This window comes from Ostrinia nubilalis, chromosome 24 (assembly GCF_963855985.1).
Source record: "Ostrinia nubilalis chromosome 24, ilOstNubi1.1, whole genome shotgun sequence".
In the NCBI taxonomy this organism is placed as follows: domain Eukaryota; kingdom Metazoa; phylum Arthropoda; class Insecta; order Lepidoptera; family Crambidae; genus Ostrinia; species Ostrinia nubilalis.
This window is the reverse complement of record NC_087111.1, coordinates 6,576,396-6,599,248: the sequence shown is the minus strand read 5'-3', so window position 1 is coordinate 6,599,248 and position 22,853 is coordinate 6,576,396. Positions and strand designations below refer to the sequence as shown.

At 36.4% G+C, this 22,853-nt stretch overlaps 2 protein-coding genes and 1 long non-coding RNA gene across 3 annotated transcripts in view; 1 reads left to right on the top strand and 2 right to left on the bottom strand.

The window, feature by feature from the left end:
- LOC135083749 (soluble guanylate cyclase 88E) overlaps positions 1-6,473 on the top strand; it is a 179,317-nt gene extending 172,844 nt beyond the window's left edge. Inside the window, exons 11-16 of the mRNA XM_063978489.1 lie at positions 354-581; positions 728-1,153; positions 1,240-1,324; positions 1,824-1,905; positions 2,594-2,714; positions 3,490-6,473. Coding sequence (XP_063834559.1) covers positions 354-581; positions 728-1,153; positions 1,240-1,324; positions 1,824-1,905; positions 2,594-2,714; positions 3,490-3,782 — 1,235 coding nt within the window. The 3' untranslated portion in view covers positions 3,783-6,473. The remainder of the gene's footprint in view (positions 1-353; positions 582-727; positions 1,154-1,239; positions 1,325-1,823; positions 1,906-2,593; positions 2,715-3,489) is intronic.
- Positions 6,474-7,258: 785 nt separating this feature from the next.
- Positions 7,259-22,792, bottom strand: LOC135083930 (luciferin sulfotransferase). Its single transcript, XM_063978688.1, has 6 exons — positions 22,499-22,792; positions 19,956-20,032; positions 18,686-18,880; positions 9,302-9,455; positions 8,193-8,445; positions 7,259-7,471 (listed from the first exon to the last, which is right to left on the bottom strand). Exons 1-6 carry the CDS (start codon positions 22,701-22,703, stop codon positions 7,363-7,365), a joined length of 993 nt encoding a protein of 330 aa, XP_063834758.1. The 5' UTR covers positions 22,704-22,792; the 3' UTR covers positions 7,259-7,362.
- Positions 12,021-16,751, bottom strand: LOC135083996 (uncharacterized). The gene is made up of 6 exons (XR_010259747.1): positions 16,452-16,751; positions 16,199-16,356; positions 15,767-15,823; positions 15,265-15,334; positions 14,622-14,812; positions 12,021-13,983 (listed from the first exon to the last, which is right to left on the bottom strand). It is a non-coding gene; the product is annotated as an uncharacterized LOC135083996 (long non-coding RNA).
- Positions 22,793-22,853: the final 61 nt, after the last annotated feature.

Here is a 22,853-nt window from a genome sequence, read left to right as displayed (position 1 = left end):
AATTCCTTTAAATTGGAACCACCGCCACTGATCTTTCTGGTTCTTGATCTGATGTCGTGTGGCTATGTAACAACTGAAGTAACAGTAAATACTTTATGAACTGAATAGCAGACGGCTGTTATTTCTTAATAAGATCGACAGATTTGTGTCCTCTATAGGTTCAGGTCAGGTGCCCTTTAAAGAATCAGGTTGAGGCAAGCCTGTAATATCCCCCTTACCTAAAACTCAATATTTTAAGTGTGTAATATTTTGATGATTGTCCCCAGGATTATAGAGCGAAAAATCAACTCTTTCTAATTCTCAATCACTAGACACTAAGTAATTTAGAGACATTAAGTAATTTATTTTTTCAGGTTCTCATCTCTCCATAAGAGTCGGCGTTCACTCAGGTGCAGTAGTGGCTGGTATAGTCGGCCTAAAGATGCCTCGCTACTGCCTCTTCGGAGATTCAGTAAACACAGCTTCGAGGATGGAATCAACGTCGGAAGCTATGAGGATCCACATATCACAGACCACGAGGGAACTGCTCTCACCATCCTACATGGTGCATGAGAGAGGAGAGATACAGGTTAAGGGGAAAGGTAAGGGTGGGTAGTTCAAAAAAGTATTATACCTTCATTTCTTGCATACAATGCTTTAGTATTTGTCTCTTAATTTAAATCACTATTATTTGCGTCAGAACTTCAAAAAAGTTTTGAAACATTATTTTCATAATAATACTTTTCAGGGGCAATGAAAACATACTGGCTGGAAGGCAGGGAATCAAGGCCGTGCCTCACCAAAATGATATCGCCTCAACTACAGCCTGGAACAGAATTGGAATGGGAAAGAGCAGCTGACGTTAGGGACAGCATAGCAGAACATTCTGCCCAACAAATGAACATAAAAGAACTAAATTCTGGAAATTTCACTCACCTTCCCAATGCAATCAGCTCAGGACCAAACTCCTTGGGAAATAACACTCCGAATGTCATAGCAGTACAACCATCAAATCAGTCATCTCTGAAGAGTCCGCAAGTGCAGAGAGCCAACACTCCTGCGCCAACAGTGACGTCACCAGTGGAAGAGAGACGGATGTATTCCCCTGTCACTTTCCAGGACGTAGCGCGGAGAAGTATAGCGAATTCACCAAATAGGACAGAGAAGGATCGAGGTACCTATGAAAGAAGATAATTTTATGGGTTCAAAGTGTATTCTAAATAATTCTAATATAGTCATCAGTCGGATGATTAATTTCAGATTCCAGATCGACGAGCTATGGAGTAGTGTGGACAGATGCGGAATCTGTGGAACCGGTCAAAGACAGCCTGGATTCCTCTTTCTGGTAATTTGAAATGCCATAAATTTAGCTCTTTTTTTGTGGAAGTGACATGACTTTTACAATGATATTTATGCCTTCATTAAATTGTGTATTTTTATTTTATTTGTTGAACAATGTTTCAACAGCATTCTTATTCTGTTTTACTCTATAGGTACAGTCAGCGTCAAATATTTCGTAAAACACAAAGTAGCCATAAAGTTGTCAAAACAACCTTATTTAAATTGTAACAAAGACGTGTTGCGAACTTAATGGCTACTTTGGGTGTCACGAACTATTTGACATTGACGCTGTACTCTGTAATAATCTGTATATTTTGTATGTAATATGTAGTAATATGTACCTAAATAGAAACAAATTCCATCTCTCGAGCTGGATATCACTAATTTTATATGCTTGAACATTGGCTGATAGAGTGATGATGTTACTACAAGGAATAAGGCCTTTTAGGGTAAAAGTGCCGTTTCTGTCCATAGAGATGTAATAGGTGCGGTAATATTTCAAGTTACAGTGCAACATCCCCTTGCAGAGTGGGCACGGCGCCGGCGACCAAGGAGAGGGAACAGGACAGCTTCGTGGAAAAGGCTGTAAGTTATTTAGAACCTTGAAAGAAAGTTGTTATAACTGTATTAGTGTTATTTCCAGACTTATACGAGTAGTCTTCGATGTAGGTGTGGTATCCCAAAGAAAGTCGCTGTTGACGATGATAAAATTCGACAAAAGGCAATCTATAAAGATTGATCCATTCACTGTCCACAAACAAGACACAATATTGGATTGTTATGGCGCATCCACATATGCCGGATGGCACGGCCGGCGGCCAACCCGGCGGCCGTGGCCAGGCCGTGCATCTTTTACTGGCAAGGCAAACTAAAAGCCGGCGGCAAACCCGGCGGCATAAGCCGGCGGCATGTGTGGATGCGCCATTATATCTACTGTTGTTAATCTACTCTAAACAGAACTGGTAGTAGAGACGATTGTGGATTATGTTGCATCACTTCAACCCAGCATACTAAGGCTAGGTTGCACCATCTCACTTTGACTTTAACAAACGTCAAAAATCTGTCAAACTCCATACAAAAACACCGGTTATCGTTATAGTTACTGTTAAAGTTAGATGGTGCAACTCAGCTTAAGCGTGTTGCTCATGATGTAATAGTCGATGAACCTGGATGCGGACAGCAAAAGACCGGTCGTTATGGAAATCCTTGAGAGAGTCCTTTGTCCAGCAGTATTTCCTTTGGCAAGAATGATGACCTATGTTTTGTTTTCCAGTGTCTAGCTCGTATGTCTCCGTCGCACTCAGCGCCTCCGGCAGTGGTCGGCGACTCTTGCTCCACGCTGCGGCTGGATACCACCTCCACGAGCCCTAGCCAGAGCAGGGAGGAACTGCAGGGTACGTTAACAATTGTGGGCGTACCGAGGATAGGCTGAGGAGGGCAGCTGTCCCCCTGAAGCTTCAACCACACCAACGCGTGCAGATTGCCATCGCCGGCGCGATCATAAGGTCAAGACAGGTCGCGCGGACTGTCATGGGTCGCGCGACTTGTCATTAGCCTTTGATCGCGCCAGCGATGGCGATCTGCACGCGTTGGTGTGGTTGAAGCATTAGAAGTTGTAAACCTCTACATAAGTAGGTACTACATGGTACTAGTACTATACATACCTCATGTTTTGCTCATAAGTGTCTTAAGAACGAGAGATACCCAGGTACCTACTTATTAAAAAAAATATTTTAAAATCAAAAATATTTAATACTGTGCTTGTCAACTGTGTGAATAAGGAAAGAGTTTTTTTTAGCCAGTATGCGTGAATTTAAATGATTACTAAGGGTGGATCCGACCAAACAAGGGTAAATATTAGTCTCAGAATAAATCGTCAGTTTTAACTAACTAGCCATACTGAAACTGTCAATGTGCCAGTTATACCAGGAGTTATTCTCGGATAAAGCAGTTAGCTAGAGACCTTTGGCTTAATTGTTTATTTTTTTATTGTGTATAATACTGTATCTCATGTTGATAGCCCAATAAAATAAATAAATACAATTTTGGTCGAATCGGGCCTAAGGAACGGTGTTTTAACTTGTGGATAAATTCGTACGCAACATGCACACTCATCACAGGCTATAGGTTTTGCATTATCATTACCTAACTACTTCTATCTCGTTACAGAAACAGACGCCGAATACCAAGACGCTCACATGGACAACCAGCCCCACATTTGCACCATATCCGACACCATCGAAGCGAACCACTCGAAGCCTGGCAGAGTAGGCCGCTTCAAAGCCAGAATAGCACCCGGCCACCAGAAGTGCCAGAAGACAAAAGAAGTCAAAGACAAGTGTCAACAAAGTCTACCACACGGCCACCACCACACCAAGAATGTCAACCACCACCAGTGCTGTGGTGCGTTCGGAAATCCCCACGTGAGACATAAAAATAACTCCAGCTGTCGGTTAATTTAAGGTTTCAATTTGAATGTTCATAATGTAATTAGAATAGGTGTTCACTGAGATAGGTACGAAAAACTGGCAAGTAGGACTTTGTAAGAAAAAATTCAATTTCCATGAAACCTGTGGTTTCTTTTTATTGTGATAAGATCAAACCCCAAAAGATAATATAGTTTTTTTATTTTTTTAGGGAACACAGCACATCGAGCTAAACCTGTCGCATCTTATTTGATTGAAATAAGTGCGATTTTGCAGCAAAAATGTACTGTAATTGTGTAGACAATTAATGCCAAGTTTTAGAAAAAAATATTGAGAAAAAAAGTTATACGTAAATAAAGATTTATTCAGAATATACTACATTTGATGAGTACTCAATTCTAAAGATATTAAGTACATAAATATTTACGAGAAATATCTAAATAGTTTGAAAAGTTATCGTATTATATCGTACATTCTTACATAGCAACCTTTAACTGTTGTGAGGGAACAGAATTCATAAAAAATCTTCTAGTCTTCTACTTATAATGTACTTAATCACTAAATATAGCTGTTCAGATTATCTACTTTTATAGTATTTTACAATGTAATTAGAGGTTTATTTATTGTTAAAAATAATTAATAACAATAGATCTCAGATGCATAACATCCCAAAGAATATTCCAAATGTTAGAAAAGTTATAAAAAGCAGAGCTTTACGCATTGACAATAGAAAGGAAGGGGATTATAATAAAAATAATTAAAATATGGAAATATTGACGCTGTGTGACAGTGGATTCTATTAAAATAGAATATTGTAAAATATTTTAATGTTTCTTCACTTTAGACGTTATTCACGAATGTGATTATTTTTATTTTGAGTTTGTGATTCTTGGAGTGGAGGCCACGTACCCACAAGGTGGACCGACGACCTCATAAAGGTAGCAGTAAGGCTCTGGATGCAGGCCGCTACTAACCGGCCATCGTGGAAATCATTGGGGGAGGCCTATGTTCAACAGTGGACGTCCTGTAGCTGAAATGATGATGATGATGATTCTTGGTGTCGAGGAATATTACGCAAATAAGTCCATCAAAAAACAACTACATAGCTATTTTATTAAAAGCAATTATACATAAATAGCTACGTAAACAATAATTTTACATTAAATTATTTTTTATAGGGTTTGTGCCTTGAAAATATTGGAATGGTGTTAAGTTATACCCAATTATTATCAAACTTATTATTAATTATTACACTTCAATGTATTTGTTGGGTTAAATTAAATTATTTAAATACAAAGTACCTACAATAGTTTTAGTCGTGAATAACGTCATTAGAAATTAAAATGTATCACATTGAAAAATAATATCGTGCACAGAACAAACGATATTTTAATGTATATTTTTTACTACTGCCACCTAGTGACAGTTAGCTGTACATTGTATTTTGTATCTTCAATGTATATTAGCACTAAAAATTAAAATACATACTTGCATGCATAAAATGCAATAATAATGCAGGGATATTATTTTGCACTTTTTAAACTTTTAGCTAAATAAATTATTTTTGTGCTGTTAAACTTATTTTTTTACGCACTCCAGTTATTGTAGTAAATAAAGGTATTAAGCCTGTAAGAGTATTATTATTAATTAGTTAGTTACTATTTTTACTATTATTGTTTTAATTGAATAGGTCCAAAGAGATTAAAATATAATGTGAATAATGTATGTTTTGTATGTCATAGTCAGTATGGACGGACGACGGCGTATCAAGCTAAACTACATTGCATCTTATGAACGTTGCAATAGGTGATATTTTAGAACTAAAGCGTAAAGTTTGATATGCCTGCGACTTTCTACGCCTTCATAAGTTGCTTATACCAGTTTATGTTTCAAAGCATTTTTATATTATTTTGCAAGTTGTCAAAGAGAGATTTTTTCAGGCCAGTTCTAAAGCTATAGCCGAAAAACTCTTACGACAGATTTTTGGTTTCCAAAATAAATGTATAACACATTTTATGAAACTCATATCATGTTTACAATATTTTGATGAGATTAGTAAATAAGCATAGCAAGGTTAACAGCGCCCCTACGACTAGACTGATGAACTTAAAATGAGTTATGTTCATAATGTTGATAATTATTATTCGAATTTTCTATTCATAATGTTACTACCTATATTGATTTTATTTTTGTATAATAATAAAGCTCCTCTTTTGTACACACGGCCACACTGTTAACTATCTATTTCCGTTTTTGCTCTCGCTCTCATCAAATGGTGATTCTTTGCGATAGAACGAGACGACATGACAGGCAATGGATAGTTAATACTGTTGCCGATGGTACGTAGCTAGTAGTAATATTTTCCACTAGGGGCGCTCGTGTGCACAGTTCGAATCAGTTTGAACACGGTTTGAACCAGTTTGAACGTTTGAATCTCATTTTTTTTTTCACGAAAGGTATCGAATATTAACCGCCTTGTAGCACTGGTATTTGCATTAATTGTAGATTTTTTCCGTTACAAAAATCATGCAAAATTTATCGATTTCTTTCGTGAAAAGGGACTTCATTTAATGCATTATTATAACACAATGTGATATAAATAAACTGCATCTAGATAGTTCAGTGTTGTGAGTCAATTAAGATATATTTTATCTAGTCGTTTTGAGATTATATTATTATGTGTACTTAATTTTCTTTTACACTAATTAATATATATATATATATATATATATATATACTTCTCGAATCATTCATCGTTGACCTCTATTGTAAATGTATTAGGGTTCGTTATTGCGGGCAATATCATTTGTATTAAAATATTAAATATACACTTAATGTGATGTTCTTCACGATGTATAGGATCTTATCAAGCTGTTTCAATGCCAAAGTTGTGAATCTCACTTTTGTGGAAATAAAAATGCAACAAACTGTATTACATAAGTTTCATTTCGCATAAATACTTCTAAACCAACGAAAGTATCACCAACTATTTTGTAACGAGAGCTAAACATTTTAGCTACATACTAACAATGTCTTGATTATCAACATGTGACGTGTTACCAGTTCTGAGGGCTTAATGTGGGTTTACATCAAAAACGTCCTCAGTGATGAGCGCAAAAAAAATATATAAAAAATTTAGTTCTTGAAAGTTTCCGCTAGGGACGCTGTACAATCCGTCATACATTGAATGTCATTTTTTTACGCGCTCACTAGCGACGACGGCCTTTTTATGTAAACTCACACTAAGCCTTCAGTACCTCTAGTAGGAAAAACTTTCGAGTTCGTTTCGTTGCGTATTCAAAGTGTCATCGAAAAATTTTGTATGAAAAATTAAACAGCGCCCCCTAGGGCGGCTATAATATAGGGGGCGCTGTTTAATTTTTCATACAAAATTTTTCGATGACACTTTGAATACGCAACGAAACGAACTCGAAAGTTTTTCCTACTAGAGGTACTGAGGAGGGTGTTAGTTCTGACGAGGTTACTAGTTCTAATAGAAATCATAACAGCAATAAATTAAAACTCATTTATTTCACCATAAAATTACAGAAAACTGTATTATACAGAAATAATACTTCGCAGTTGTATTTCTAAGCACCATAACCGTAACCGTAACTTAGTCGAAACTCAATCCGGTCCCTTGGATGTGTTGGGCGGCCCACTCGTCAAATCTTCGGGACAAATCGTCGGACATGTAGTTCTTCCAGTCCCCGATTTCTCCTTTCCTGAAATGATATTTTAGACCAGGAGTTAGAGGAGGCGCAAAGACCTTTAAAGGGGAGCGTGGGTCATCTGTGTAGTTAAATATAAAAAACCTGCGACCGCTGAGAGAATGCATTCCAGACTGCTCGATATGACCAATAAATAATCTGAACTGGAGGAGGGGGGCGCGGAATTTTTTGTATGGTCGAAAGGGGGTGCGTCTCTCATAAGTTAGGGAATCCCTGAGTGCTAAATCTTATAGTGATATAGTGATAATATAGATAGATATTTAGTGAAATACGAGTATCTTATCTATGTTATCACTTAAGAAAATTATGAGCGTCAAAATCTACATTAGGTATTTTTAAAATAATCCCTACTTTCCCTGGTCACAAAATCATGAGTGAACGACTGGACTGATTTCTCTAATACTTTAATTTTTTGTTATGTTTGATTATAGTTAGGAAAAGGTTCTAATGTAAGAAAAATAAAAGAAAAGAAAATATAACGGCCATATTAAATTATCTTAAGACTGGATGTCTGTTGGGACAGCAAGTAAAAATAAAAAGGAAGCCTTATGCGGATTGTAGATCAAGTTTTCTATAGTTGTATCTGCAAACTATACATACACTATAGAAAACAGCGTTAGGTATAAGAGCTATCTTTAACTAAATTAGCTTAGCTCACGGTCTGCAACCGGCATTATGGTACTCTTTACATGTCTCCTTATCTTTTAGAACCTACCTGATGAACCTGAGTTCTGTTTGCTCCAAGTATTCCTTCCCAAAAGACCTCTCAAGCAATGTCTCCAGGTTAACAGCTCTGTTCTTCTTCATACTTTGGAAGGACAGGTGTTCGGAGAGCGTGTTGACCTGATCGTCGGTTATGGTCTTCCCAAGGAACTTGGCCGTCTTCCTGATGACCGCTGGCAAGTCTCGCTTCATCTCTTCAAATTTGATGAACAGGAGGTTTGGGTCATGGCGCCTGGACCAGAAACCTGTGAGCAATAAAATTATCTTCGTATTGAATATCTACAGCATAAATAAACATATTATTTAAACTACCAGTAGCATAGTATGCGAGTGATAAATAATTATGACAATCGTAAGTAATCAACCCATATTTTATAATATTATGTATTTTATTCAATATCAATTGAATTAAGTACGCGAAAGAAAGTTTGTATATTTAACAGAATGTGACAGTATAGACTTATTGTAATATCAAAGCATAATGTTCACTAAATTGATATCAATCAAAAATAATACGAGTACCTAATTAATTGTATTAATGAATTTGTAGAGTAGGTATTAAATGATTGTGATTTTATATTATAAATTATAATCCTGAAATCGATGCCGATAATATTAATTTTTGCTGCTGCTTCATTGCAACAAAACTAAAATTTATTGTCTTGAAGCAGTGGTTAAAGGAAAGAAAAAAGCTCTATAGTCCCATATTCTTACTCGAGATTACTGAAAATATTACATTTCTTTTGCAATGTCGTGCAGCATTGAATGCAGACATCTTATTACTTCGTCTGTAATAATCACCTAATGTAACTCGTCACAAGATATTTCGCCCGTATTCACAAACGAGAAGCAGCAAATCGAACGCACAGCGTTGTATATAGCTCTGTGATTGGTTCGTGAGTGACTCTGTGCGTTCACGCGCACTGTGCACTGTAATGTTTTTGAATACGGGCGCTTAGTAAATATGAATGCAATTACTAGTACTTATTCTGTGGTTCAGTCAAATAGTTCGTGACATCCAAAGTGGCCAAAATACACACAAGGTGGTACAAGCCTGAAAAATCTTGTCTTTGTCAATGCAATATAAAAGTATTCCCATACCAAAAATATGGCTCCAGACTGGCCCGATGGGCGCTCGGTCCTTCATGAACAGTTCGCAGAACTCTTCGAAGGTGCTCGTCAGGCCGTGCACCAGGCTGCAGTAGTGGTAGTACGACACCACCATGTCTTTGGGGTTGCGCGACGTGTAGATGACCTGGGCAAAGAGACATTTTTAACGCTATCATACAACGTAACTATAGAGTTGACGCTAAGACTACTGTTCTTATCTTACAGTCTTATTCATCTTAGAGTCTGACGCTAGAAAATTCCTCCTTGAGAGACTTCTGGTTTCTAATAGTTGATGTAATACTAATCTCTATATTGGTCAAGCATGACGCTAGAAAATTATTCAGACTCCTAGTTTGGATGCTAATACGGTTTTTCTAATTATCTTAGCACAATAAGTAAGTATTCTTAATTTGGCCTTCACTTTAGTTGCGTTTACGTAATTTAGGTCCTTCACACTTGGTTTTCCGAATCCACCTTATAATGCACTCAACTTAATATTCATATACAATTAATACTACACAATACACTGCTTGGGGGGGGAAATTTCCACAAAAACAAAAGAGATTCAGAAAACTACGAAAAATATGTGAACCATTGTGTATAATGCGGATTTAAAAAAAAAACAAATAATTTGTGACAATAATAGTCTTTTGTTCCAATTTTTTATTATTTTTCATTTGGTAACAAAGAAACGTAGGATATCCAACCACAAGGTGGACTGACATTCGACAACCTCATAAACGTAGCAGGAAGGCGCTGGATGCAGGTTGCTACCAATCATTATGGAAATCTTGGGGGAGGCCGATTTTCAGCAGCGTTCCTATGGCTGAAATGATGATGATGATGACCAATAATAAACTCTTGTTCTTTCTTCAGGCAGAACCCGTAAGCTTTTATGGGTGTCTAAAAGTCTGAGAGACGTTGCCGACTCAGTCTTATTGAAACAGGTATATAAGTCACTGGCTCAATCGGTCCTAAACTACTGTATTCCAGTCTGGGGTGGAACCACTAAAATCAAATTTTTAGAACTTGAACGGGCGCATAGATCCTTGCTAAAAGTTATCTTTTTTAAACGCTACAGGTTTTCAACAGACGAACTATACTCCCAAAGCGGCCTCTTATCTGTAAGAAAGCTTTACGTCTTACAAGCTATTTTAAAACTTCATAGAAACTTACCTTTTAACCCAAATACTCAAAATAAAAGAAGAATCCTAAGTGTAGCACCTATGGCTCATGTAAAAACGGCTTATGCAAAAAGACAGTTTACTGCGAAATCCGCTGAAATTTACAATAAGATTAACAAAACCCTAAATATACATGTCGAGACGCAATATAAATGTAAGAACATACTACAAAACTGGCTTCTAACAAAAACTTATGATGAAGTTGAGAAATTAATTAAAAACAGTGATCATTGAATCTTACTAATATTATAAATGCGAAGGTTTGTATGGATGTCTGGATGTTAACATGTTTGTTACTCGAAGGCTGCTGAACGGTTTTTGATGAAACTTTCCTTTACTGTTGTTCGTGACCTAGAGTGGCATATGGGCTGTAATTTGCGACGATCTGTGACAGGCTAAATTTCATTCTGATCCCAAGAACCACATGCATTTGTCCGTGTTTGGAGTAGTGGTCTTAATTGCACCGATCCCAAGATTTTATTCGTAGGGCTACCCATCACGCACACATATACACCACTACATTTTTATCACCGGAAAAAAAAAATCTGGGTAATGAGTTATTGATACTGATCCTATTTATGCAAAAAAAAAGTTAAATAAAGCTACTCAAAATTTCATCCCAAAATTGGTAATATTTGGACACACGCGTCGCTAGCACTATTTACGCTCAACGCAAGGCCGCCCGTTACTTGTGCCGTTACTATGGAGAGAGATGCGACGTTGCCGGCCCGACGCTTCCTAAAGGCGGCGGTGTACGTTTGTTGTGCGGCCATTATCACCCGCGAGCCACGAGCGAGAGGGCGGCGCGGGGCCGCGGCCCGCGCCGCCCTCTCGCTCTTCCGGCCGCCGGCCGCGGTCGGTCAGTTGCGCGCGCGCGAGCTCTTTATCGGTCGTGAAGTGTCTTGTTAACATTGTATCAATCAAGTCAATAGTGTCGTGCAATTATTACGTTGTCTTACCAATTCACCTCACGTGAATACGTGTTAATGATACGTGCATTATTATTCTTGGCCGGAGAAATTGTGTAGTGCAGTTTTGCGACTGTACCGGGACAGCCACACTTCAGCACGATGCAGGGTGCTTATCAAAGCATTGAATTTTGCCGGTCCTAAGGCCGATCCTAAGCCCGGGTAAGTATGAAGGGAAAGTTGAATTATTTTTATTATTTTACCTAGGGGCGGGGCCGCGGCCCGCGCCGCCCTCTCGCTCTTCCGGCCGCCGGCCGCGGTCGGTCAGTTGCGCGCGCGCGAGCTCTTTATCGGTCGTGAAGTGCACAGATGAGACAGGGACAGATAGGAAACGGCCCTATGATTGGTCCGTTCATAGTAAAAGTTCCGGCATCTATGGACTTCCATTGGGTAGCGCTAAAAAAAAAAAAAAAAGATCGTAACTTTTTAATAACGACTGCCTTAGCGACGTTGCAGTACCGCTTTAATATATTTTATAACGAGTAACGTTACCGCACCAATAACGGTACGGGTACATTATTATTTCAAATTATTTATAGAAATAAAAAACCAAATACATAAGTTTTATTAAAAAATTTATTTCATAAAAATACAACTTAAAAACTAATGCATACAACTATCGACAAAATTACAAAGGTGGTCCTATCTTTTGAGCACTTGAGTCTGAACATGAAGTACATCTTAGAATTATCTACACGTTCGAAGATAATATACCAAGCGGATGATTTCTTATTCCGTAAGGAAAATTACAAAATAATAATGGAATAAAAAATCATCCGCTGAACTCGATAATTATAAGTAAGCACCATAAACTTAGGAAACTATGAAATACTATTAGTAAGTAAAACTATACAGTAATTAATTCACAGAATCATCAACTGCAGGTTTTTAAGAAAAATAAAAGAAAACCTACCGCGCCAATAGAAAATAAAGTCTAGTTGGGCTTTATTTTCATCAATAACATTGAGACTGAACTATTTATGAACATAATATTTAGTAACTAGCTGCTGCCCGCGGCTTCACACGCGTGAAATTTAGTTTGTCAAAGATCGTCATAAATTATACAGGGTGGAACTTTGTAATGCCACCTGTAGGGAAAGTACTCTTAATACTGTAGATAGAAAATTTTACTCAAAGGAAACATTCCTTTATTTTTGTAAAGAAAGGGAACTGCATTCAAATATATTCTGGGTTATAAAGTATAATACTGCAGTTTCATCAAAATCCGTTCAGTAGTTTTTGCGTGAAAAAGTAACAAACCTGTTAACATTCAGATTCCAGACGTCCATACAAACTTTCGCATTTATAATATTACATAATACGAAGTAGGATTTGAGTAAATCTATCTTTAATTGCCAAGTAAGTAAATGTTAAAGACTCTTAGTTATTTTATCTCTGTTTGAGTCAATTTCAGTCATAAAACCCATTATTACAAAAAAAATTAAGCCCGGGATGAACCTTAGAGAATTAAACCTCCTCTATGAAAGGGATGAACACTGGTTTAAAATTACATTTCCATACTAAATGTCAATTTTACCTAGAGTTTAACTTATTGAAATAAATAGGTACCCACCATTGAAGCCAACAGAACAGAATAATATAAATTAATATTAACTTTTTGCAATAATTGTTTACAAAATTTCAAGCGAGCGAACATTTCTATTGTCGCTGACTATAAATCCTACTAATATTATAAAGGTGAAAGTTTGTGTAGATGTTTGTTACTCTTTCACGCAAAAACTACTGAACGGATTTGGTTGAACCTTTACAGTATTATTATTTGTAATCTAGATTAACATATATGGTATAATTTATGCCAATCTGTGGCACTAAATTTCACGCGGGTGAAGCCGCGGGCAAAAGCTAGTTATAAATAAATGGTACCTAATTCTGTTTACAATAAAAATGATGATTACCTGTAATTGCGTAACACTAGACAGCCATTAACAAAATGAATCATTTTTACCGTATTTGCATGTTTATAAGAAACTAGCTGACCCGGCGAACTTCGTACCGCCTGTAAAAATCCGGTTAAAGCCTATCTTCATTAGGGAAAATAAAGGATTCTAATTGTGAAATAATTTTTCAAATTGGTCCAGTACTTAGTTTCGGAGCCTCTTCAAAACAAACAAACAAACAATTATATAATTATGTCATCTTATAACTAAAATTTGTGTAGAAAAAAATATACTACGATTTTCTTTAACTTGCGTAAAACTATACAGCCATCAACAAAAGACATTATCTACTATAAGGTAATGAAAAAAAATTACCTACTTAACAGTACAATTTTCCATAATAAATTATGGTATTAACAAGTAATTATCAGTTTCCAAAAAAGTGAATAATCTACTGCAAGTTTCTAAGAAAAAAAAGACGACAGTAAAATGTACCCTAATAGATTTATAAATTATTTTTTTATACAACAACTACGATTTTCTTTGACTCAAGTAAAACTATACAGCCATTAACAAAGAAATTCACAATAAATAGTTTAAAAAACTATACACTGGGCCGGAATCTGAAACATTTTGAATTACATTATTATGATTCTTATTACAAATAATAACAGACTGAATAAGCGGTCTATAATAATAGAAAAAGAACTCAAATTGGCGACTTGTCCCGCACGTGATGTTTGTCGACGCTTATTCCTTTCATATTAAACCAGATTCAATTTGGTGTAACATTTACAATATTATTAAGGATAATACTACTACATACTGGGTGACTCTTTAAGGTGTTGCCATTTTTTATGAGCGACTCAGAATTATTAGTAACTTAATCGATTTACGTAAAGAGCAGATTTTTTTTATTTATTTCATAATTTAATATTATCAAAAACAGCATGCGTGGACTTATCCATGAAATCACAGTCATTATGGCGCACGAAAATAAACCTTTAATGCCTTTACAACTTAAGGTATATGCACATGCGCATTATCAACAGATTATAGAGCAGTAGCGTAGTCAATACTGCGTTACCGCAACATATTTATGAACAGCTTATGATTACATTTGTCTGAATTTGTTTTAGATTTGTATGATCGTTAAAACGCTTACAGTATTTTTTTTAAATTGGCACTGCACTTATATTTATGAACTCGACTGTACATAATTTACATTTAAATGATATTATTGAGCGTTTGTCAAACCTACCAAATTTGGGGCTGTATCATTGCGGCAGTTTTTTCACTCAATACCTTCATTTTCTTGATCGTTGACTAGGCAAAATAAATATGTGGCACAATAGCTCATACGCTTTCGGGCTCCGTTTTAAAAAAACCAAAGAGTCCACCTTTTGTTTGTGTGTACCGCCTCTGCTTGATGGGTTTATTTGCAAGCTGAACCTGAAATAATTAATAACAATAGTATAATACATGTATTAAACATATTATAAACGCTTACTTAAAATAATTATCTACTTTGAAAAAAGCATCAAAATATGTAACTGAAATACTTAATATTAATAATTTTAGAAGAATACTAGCGGCCGCCCGCGACTTCGTACGCGTGGATCTCGTTTTACCCTCTTCATGTATCTTACGCGGTTTAAATTTTTTCATACAAATGTTTTTTCCCGCTAATTCCCGTTCACGTGGGAATTTCAGGAATTCCTTTCTTAGTGCATCTCTACGGTACCTAAGCTACGTCCCTTCCAAATTTCAAGTGCCTAGGTTTAGCCGTTTACGCTGTGCGTTGATCTATCTTACGCGGTTTAGATTCTTTCATACAAATGTTTTTTCCCGCTTACTCCCGTTCCCGTAGGAATTTAAATAAATTAAATACATTATTATGATACCTTAGGACGCAGCAATAATATTATCCATAATGACAGATGTGGCTCTGATGTAGATGGCAGGATATAGTTTCTGAAATATTTAATAAAACATAATTAAAATTTATTACACAATTAAAAAATTAGCATAAAATAAACCTATAAAATTAATTAAGTATGATGGTATAACCTGTGTTATAACTATGTAAAATTAATTTAAAAAGATAGTTTTATAAGATAGAATACTGCAACCTCTACTAAATATAAATATATTGGCAAAATCCTGTAAAACTTAATGTACAATTAATTATCATACAAAACAATATAATTTAAATAACTCAAGAAAGAGTTTTCTTTGCAGAATTAATATAGGTATTGCTTACAAAACATTACAAAAGAAAAATTACTATCACGAAAAATCAGTTTAAATTACGTATTGAAATTATAAATTATGTTCAAAGAATATTGTAGGTGACTCATCAATTTAAAAGTACTTAGGTATTATTTACAACTGAGTTGAACATACCTTCACTCACAGCATTATCTGGCAACAACATTGAATTGAAGTTATCTCTATTAGCAGCTAGAAAGAAAAAAAATATAAATAATCATCTATTGCAACATCCTGTATTGAAATCTTAAATGTTAAAATTAATGTTTCAATTTTTAGTGGTAAGTTACCGTGTTTCTTTCTTTAATAATATAATTTATGTAAGGTGCCTAATCCAAACAAATAGAATAAGGATAATTTGTTTTATTGAAACATGTAGTAAAATATCTCTTTCTATTTTAGTTTTATTGACTAAGTAGATTGATCTTAAATAAAAGTAATACTTATTAAGAACATTGTTTACTTTTTTAGTCAAATCAAAAAATTAAACTTCTTTATTCGTATAGACTAATTAAATTAGTACCTACTTGCAAAACACTTTATGGTTGAATCTAGGTATATACTTACTTTAACTTACTGGATGACCTGATCAGCAACAGCTTGGATGGTCGCCGAGATGTTATTATTTTCTTCATGGATAAATAAAAAATAGGACATCCATTCATCATTGTCATAACCAATAGATTGTTTTAGATTTATTTCTCCTCAAAATGTGATTGGCAGACCTAAAACAAAAATCAGTCAGTTCAGTCCTAGGGAAATTGCAGCAAATTTTATAGCAATTTGGAAGGTTGTTTAATAACCTAAAAATATGACTTGCCTTTCTTTGACGAAGTTGCTCCTTTGTCATAGTTCCTGATAAAGGATTTGCAGGCAGGAGGTACTGTATCCTTAGAGCCTGCAATGCTTCATCACGTGCCAGAGAAAAAACCCTGGACTTGGTGGACGAGCAACCAGTCACGATGCATTTGGTGATAATAAGAAACCATCTTGTTTATACGGTAAACAATGTAAATACGGTAAAATGACCATTATTTGTTTGCTTTTATTTCCGAATATTTCGGAATCAAGATTTTTTTCTCGGAATTTCGAAAAGAAAGAATTGAGTGAATGAATGATTGATTGAATGAGCGAGCAAAATCAGCGAATGAATGAGTGGATACTGTTCTGTCAATGTCATTAAAATGACAGTTGACGTAAAGGATGCTCTTTTTTTTTTAATTGGCCCAATCCTACAGGCTATGTTTGCTGAGATTATGTGGATGCTCCTAGAAATGACATTTGACTAACCATCTGTCAAACACTATGGCGTTTCCACCCCGTGGTGAAGTGTCTTGTTAACATTGTATCAATCAAGTCAATAGTGTCGTGCAATTATTACGTTGTCTTACCAATTCACCTCACGTGAATACGTGTTAATGATACGTGCATTATTATTCTTGGCCGGAGAAATTGTGTAGTGCAGTTTTGCGACTGTACCGGGACAGCCACACTTCAGCACGATGCAGGGTGCTTATCAAAGCATTGAATTTTGCCGGTCCTAAGGCCGATCCTAAGCCCGGGTAAGTATGAAGGGAAAGTTGAATTATTTTTATTATTTTACCTAAGCGCCTACTAAAACCACCATCTAAAACTGTTCGCACCACTCAGCTGTTATGGCGGATCTTAAATTCACGAACTACGAACGACGCGCGATCTCAATTGGAGTTACACAGTAGGTATTATTATTAACTAGTGTTAAAAACTCACAGAAATACAACGTGACGTATTACGTAATTACTAAATTACTGTTTTCGTCCTTTGCCCTGCGTTCAATTACAATTCTAATTACCTACTTGAAAAGTTGCAATAAAAATAGCCTAAGGTAGGTAGCTAAGTAATACATTATTATTATTCTGTGATGATAACACTGAAAGCCGCTGTTTTGGCAGATCTTTGAATTACATATTTCTTTTAAAGTCGTAGTAGCCTCGTAACGACACATTGGTGTGTATTCGTAACGTATTCACAGTAGGTAGGTATTTCATTGTATTATTAACTTACAATTAGTGTTAACAGTCAGAATACCACGTAAAGAAGTACGTAAGTGTAATGAAACACTTATTAGAACTCAAAATTACTTGAAATGTTGCATTATAATGGTCTAAATTAGTAATAATAACACTGGAAGCGTGGTCAAGGCGTGAGCGAGACAGACAGATCAATGTGCGAGCGCGTACGACTACTCTACTGAATGAACGAGCAGCGGAGTGGCCCAGCTGTGACGCGTAAAATAGGGACTAAAGAAAATTTAATAAAAAAATTAACTTTATAAAAATTTAATTTTTTTTTTTACTTTATAATTTTCACACATTTCTACATAACCTGTTAAAAATTTTCCGGTGATAAAAAAGTAGTAGTGTATACCCACACACACACACACACACAGAGTCACATAGCCTTACTTTTGAAAAATACCTTATTATGAAATAAGTAGCTGTTTGTTTATAAAACTATTGAATGTAACCAAAACTATTGAATGTAACCAAAACTATTGAATGTAACCAAAACTATAATGATATCTAGCGTTATTCTAGTACTAGTAATACGTACTTGTGAGTTTTGGTGGCTTGTTTAACATAATTATGTATCTTTGTAACTTTAAGAAAGAGCGGGGCCTCCTAACACAGGTATTATACTTAAAAGGAGACCCCAGCCACTTGCAACAATTATGTTAACTTAAAAGATACTGAATAAATGTTTTTTCATTTTTTTTTTTCATTCTTTCTTTCTTTCCTCTTACGGGACTATTCCCACCTCTCGCTCCCACCGCTGCAACTCCTGTGTAGCCAGGATCTACAGCTGACCGCCAGTAAACCCAACCAGTGAAGGTCAAGTGTGCCAGTAACTTTCCCGGGGGGAAAGTTAAACTGTCATTGAACCCGCAACGAAATTAATCAGTAGAACATGGGAGGAGTCCTTCATTGCAAAGGTTTTGTAACCTTTATGAAAATTATATGCACCGATGACAATAATCATCAATTAAGGGGACTATCTTATGAGCTATTTCCTTACCTTAGCCTTCAACGAGCCATCCTCCCTCTCAATATCATTAGGCAGCAGCGGGAAGGGCAGATGACTTCGAACATAACGAGGGTGGGGGAGCCGGTGTTTGACCAGGTCCACAGAGGTGCCCTTCATGGACTCGTTGACCCACTGCAGGTTGCCGTCCACCATGATGCAGGATAGCTCCACCAGCGGACATCGGATCTGGTGGCAGATGGAGCAGTTAAGGATTGCCAAATGCTGGCCTCGAAGCGCTGGTAGAGCAAAAAGATTATAAGACCTGTAAAGGCTCCTTAAGAGCAAAACTTTTTTATTTTTTATTTCAATATTTGACGTAGTCCTTGCAGACAAACTGAATTTTACGCTGGTGAAGTCGCGGGAAAAAGCTAGTTAAAGATATTTTTTTAAATTTCCATGCTGTAAAAAGTTTTCCTCAGTAAGTATGTAACAAAGGCCCTTTCTCCAGGAAGTCGGTGCATCAGGTGGATCTAACTGACGTTACATAACGCAGTTTGGCCACTTGCGCAAACGCACCAGGGTTAAAGATTTATTGTACAGACGACGGCACGTCAACGTAACCACTGTGGGTTCTTGTGCAGTTGTAATAGGGGCGAGTTTGGAAAAAAAATAGGTAGCCTGGTGTGCTATCGCGTGTACAATGATTAACGATAACGTTGCAAGTTAACAGCCAGACAGTTCGGACATTTTATGCTAATAAACTGATTTGATTTGACACATTGGAATGTATGTTAATATTTGCTAATAATATAATATTATTACTTGATACTTTATGACTCATTTGCCTCGATATTAGGGAGGGTCGTGTTCCTGCAGTAGAGCTAAATGACTGATGATGATGGTGAAACTTTGAATAACATTACAATACCCGCAATTTAATAAAGTTATATTCTTTACAATTTTTACTTATTCCATATCAGATACATTTCCTTTATTTTCAGTCACTGAAAACTTAGTTTTATTTATTTATAATTATTATCCTTCATTCTATCTTAATAAGTACCGACTTGTCTCTAACTCTAGTCACTAACAACGTAGCGCGACGCTACAAAATGCAAAGCTCGTACAGCGGTCGCTTAAAGTGCTTAAAAATTTAAGATAGTCTAAGTAGGTACCTACAATGAAAATGTAATAATATTACGTAATTATAATCTAGATGATGTAATTCCTACATAAGCATATGCTTTAAAGTTTAGTTTCCTACAATCTGCTTGTTTAAAATTACTCTAGTATATGAAAACCAGAAGGAAGTGAAACTTACTTGTTGTATTGATTTAGCGCCTTCGTAGTCCAAATCGTGACCAACCAGCCAGACCATTTCTTGAGCCCATGTTGAACCTACGTAGAATAAAATTTTCAGTTATACCTATTAAATTTTTGAAATGCATTTTATCCAAAACAGATGTTTATCAAATGAAACGCATTTTTATTTATAGATTGATAGGGATTAGGTACAGACGTGTTATAATGATAACGATAAACTTTCAATGTCTCATTTTTAAAAGAAAACGTGTTACCATTGCGTTATCGGGTCGAATCAACCTTAAATACATCTAGTTTTCGGTGCGGCGCAAATAATGCTCACTAATTGCTGAATTACTATATTTAATCTTAATCCAAATTCGTCCGTCAACGGCGTTATGATTAATTAAATATGACTCTATCAAACGAGAATTCATCCTGATAATAGCTACTACTACTACTACTACTACGCCTAGACTAGTTAGTAGTAAGCTAAAGTATTATTACATCAGTTTTTAGGTAATGAGTGTAACTAAAAAGTGGAAAACAAGTTATGTTCACGGTCTAGTTTTTTTGTAACATTGAATAATTTAAGAAAAAGCATCATTTTTATTTTACGTTTCTTAAAGATTTTAATGGGAGCATTTGATAATTTTTTTTGATGTCTACTTATTGCCTACTCTTTTAGCTGTCGAACGAATACACTTTTAATGCTTGTAGGCCCTGTACCACAGAATAAGTAATAGTACAGGTACAGAAGGATTACTCCGCAAGACGATTTAAATAAATGCGAGTCTTGCTACGACGCGATACAGTGGAATTCAGCTCGCACAGCACTACGTACCTACAATTTTATTCACCTACAAGTTTTGTCTCTTTCTATCGCGTGCCTCTGAACTCTTCTTACGCTGTTAGGGTTGCTGTCTAGTGAAAAAATAATTAATCTAGGTACTTATTTGTAATGAGGTACGTATGTAGGTAAGTATGCATTCATTATGGAGGCCTTTGTCCAGCAGTGGACGTCATTTGGCTGAAACGAACGAACGAATTCTGAGCAGTAGTCATGGTAGGTTAGGTTCCTATACTATCGTAAGAATTATTGATTACCTTATGGCCTACATACCTTTCAGCATCTTTGGGAAGCGAAAAAAAAGATAAATCCGGTAGATTTCTTTTCGAATTTTAACACCCGAACGCCGCACAATATTTCTTTCTCTTTATGTCCATTTTTAAATAATACTTCGATCATAGAATTATAATCATACTACAACGCACGCCAGCGTCCTGACGGGCGCGCGCGTGACACTCGACTGATATAATACCCGCCGGCGGGGCGCTTCGCTGTAGGTAATTATCGGATGTACCGCGCGGAGTGAGCCAGGCCTGCCTGTACATCGGTAGATATTGCTAAATAAATAATTAATCCACCCGGACTCAGAAACCCAAAAAAAAATAATTAGCTGCAATTTTTTCCAAGTAGGGATAAAATGTTTCATTCCAGTGGATTTATCCATAAAATCGATCACAATTGCGCCCTAACGGGTCGGACACCGGTGACCAGACACACTTTATATATAATATACAATGTATGATATACAGTGTATATCGACTTTTATACAGACATTGTAGTTACATCACTAAAATTTCATCGGTGCATTTTCTTACTAGTGCGGATCTTAAAGATCTGATAGATTTAATTACTTATAACTTACATTGTTTTAGTCAGATTCAACTGAAAGTTGTTCAGTTATTCAAGAACACGTTGCTTTAAAAAAGAATACACTAGTAATTATTTACATAAAAGGGTAGGTAATTAAGTCGAACAGGTCTTTTCGACCCCATAACGCACCCCGGGAAAGTACCTAAGGCAAAGGGTCGAATAGATCCGATATCGCACCTACGAAAAGTCTCATAAAAAGAGCCGCAGTGAGCGTGAAACTAAAGAAGAACAATAAAAATACTTAAATGAGGGGGTGCTATTCTAAAGGGCTATCGTTGCTTTTAATTATTTTTGACGTTCATAAGTGCCAAAGAACTGACCAAAATTTAATAAATATTTTTGATTTGATTTGATTTGTAAGCCGTGTGGTGACGGCAGAGTAGAATACATTTGTCACCAACCCCTACTCTTCCCGCGGGTGTCGTAAGAGGCGACTTAGGGACTACACATCAAACAGAGAATGGGCAGCAGCGCTCTCTGAAAAACATCAATCTTTTAAACTGCGATCTCCAACCCGCCTGCCTAGCGTGGAGATTATGGCAAAACCCTCCACTATAGTGGAGGAGGCTCATAGTCCAGCAGTGGACTGTAAAGGGCTGTTGATGATGATTTGATTTGTAAAAATATGAATTTCAAATTTACAGTTGCATAAGCCTAGGCCCAGACCACCGATTTTTAGTTAGCCGATAGTTGGGCCCGATTCTAATTTGTATGAAGAATCGGCCGATACCAAATCAGTGTGATGTGCGCACTTTCATACATCTCCGCACTGATTAACAGCCCGACCCAATATCGGCCAACTAAAAGTCGCTGGTCTGCGCCTAGGCTTAATTATAACTTACCAGTTCTAGGATACGAGCACATCCACACGTCATCCTCCCGGACCTCCACTCCCAATATGTCCTCACCAATTTGCCTAAACTCAGCTGGCAGGATCGCACCACTAGGCTCCACCAGGATCATACAATCTTTTTTCTTGAACATGCGATCTAGGGCTTCCCCCGCCTCGTCTTCCAAATTTGAAAACGTGAGCGATTTCGTTTTCATTTTTTTTTCTTCTTTTCAAATTGGTTTCAAAAACGACCAGTGACGACGCGACCGGCGCGCGCGCAGCTAGGAAACGTATTGGTCGCGTGCGCAGTCTGAGAAACATGCATTATCCGTAACTCTCACTGCGTCATAGTTCACTTTCGTTTA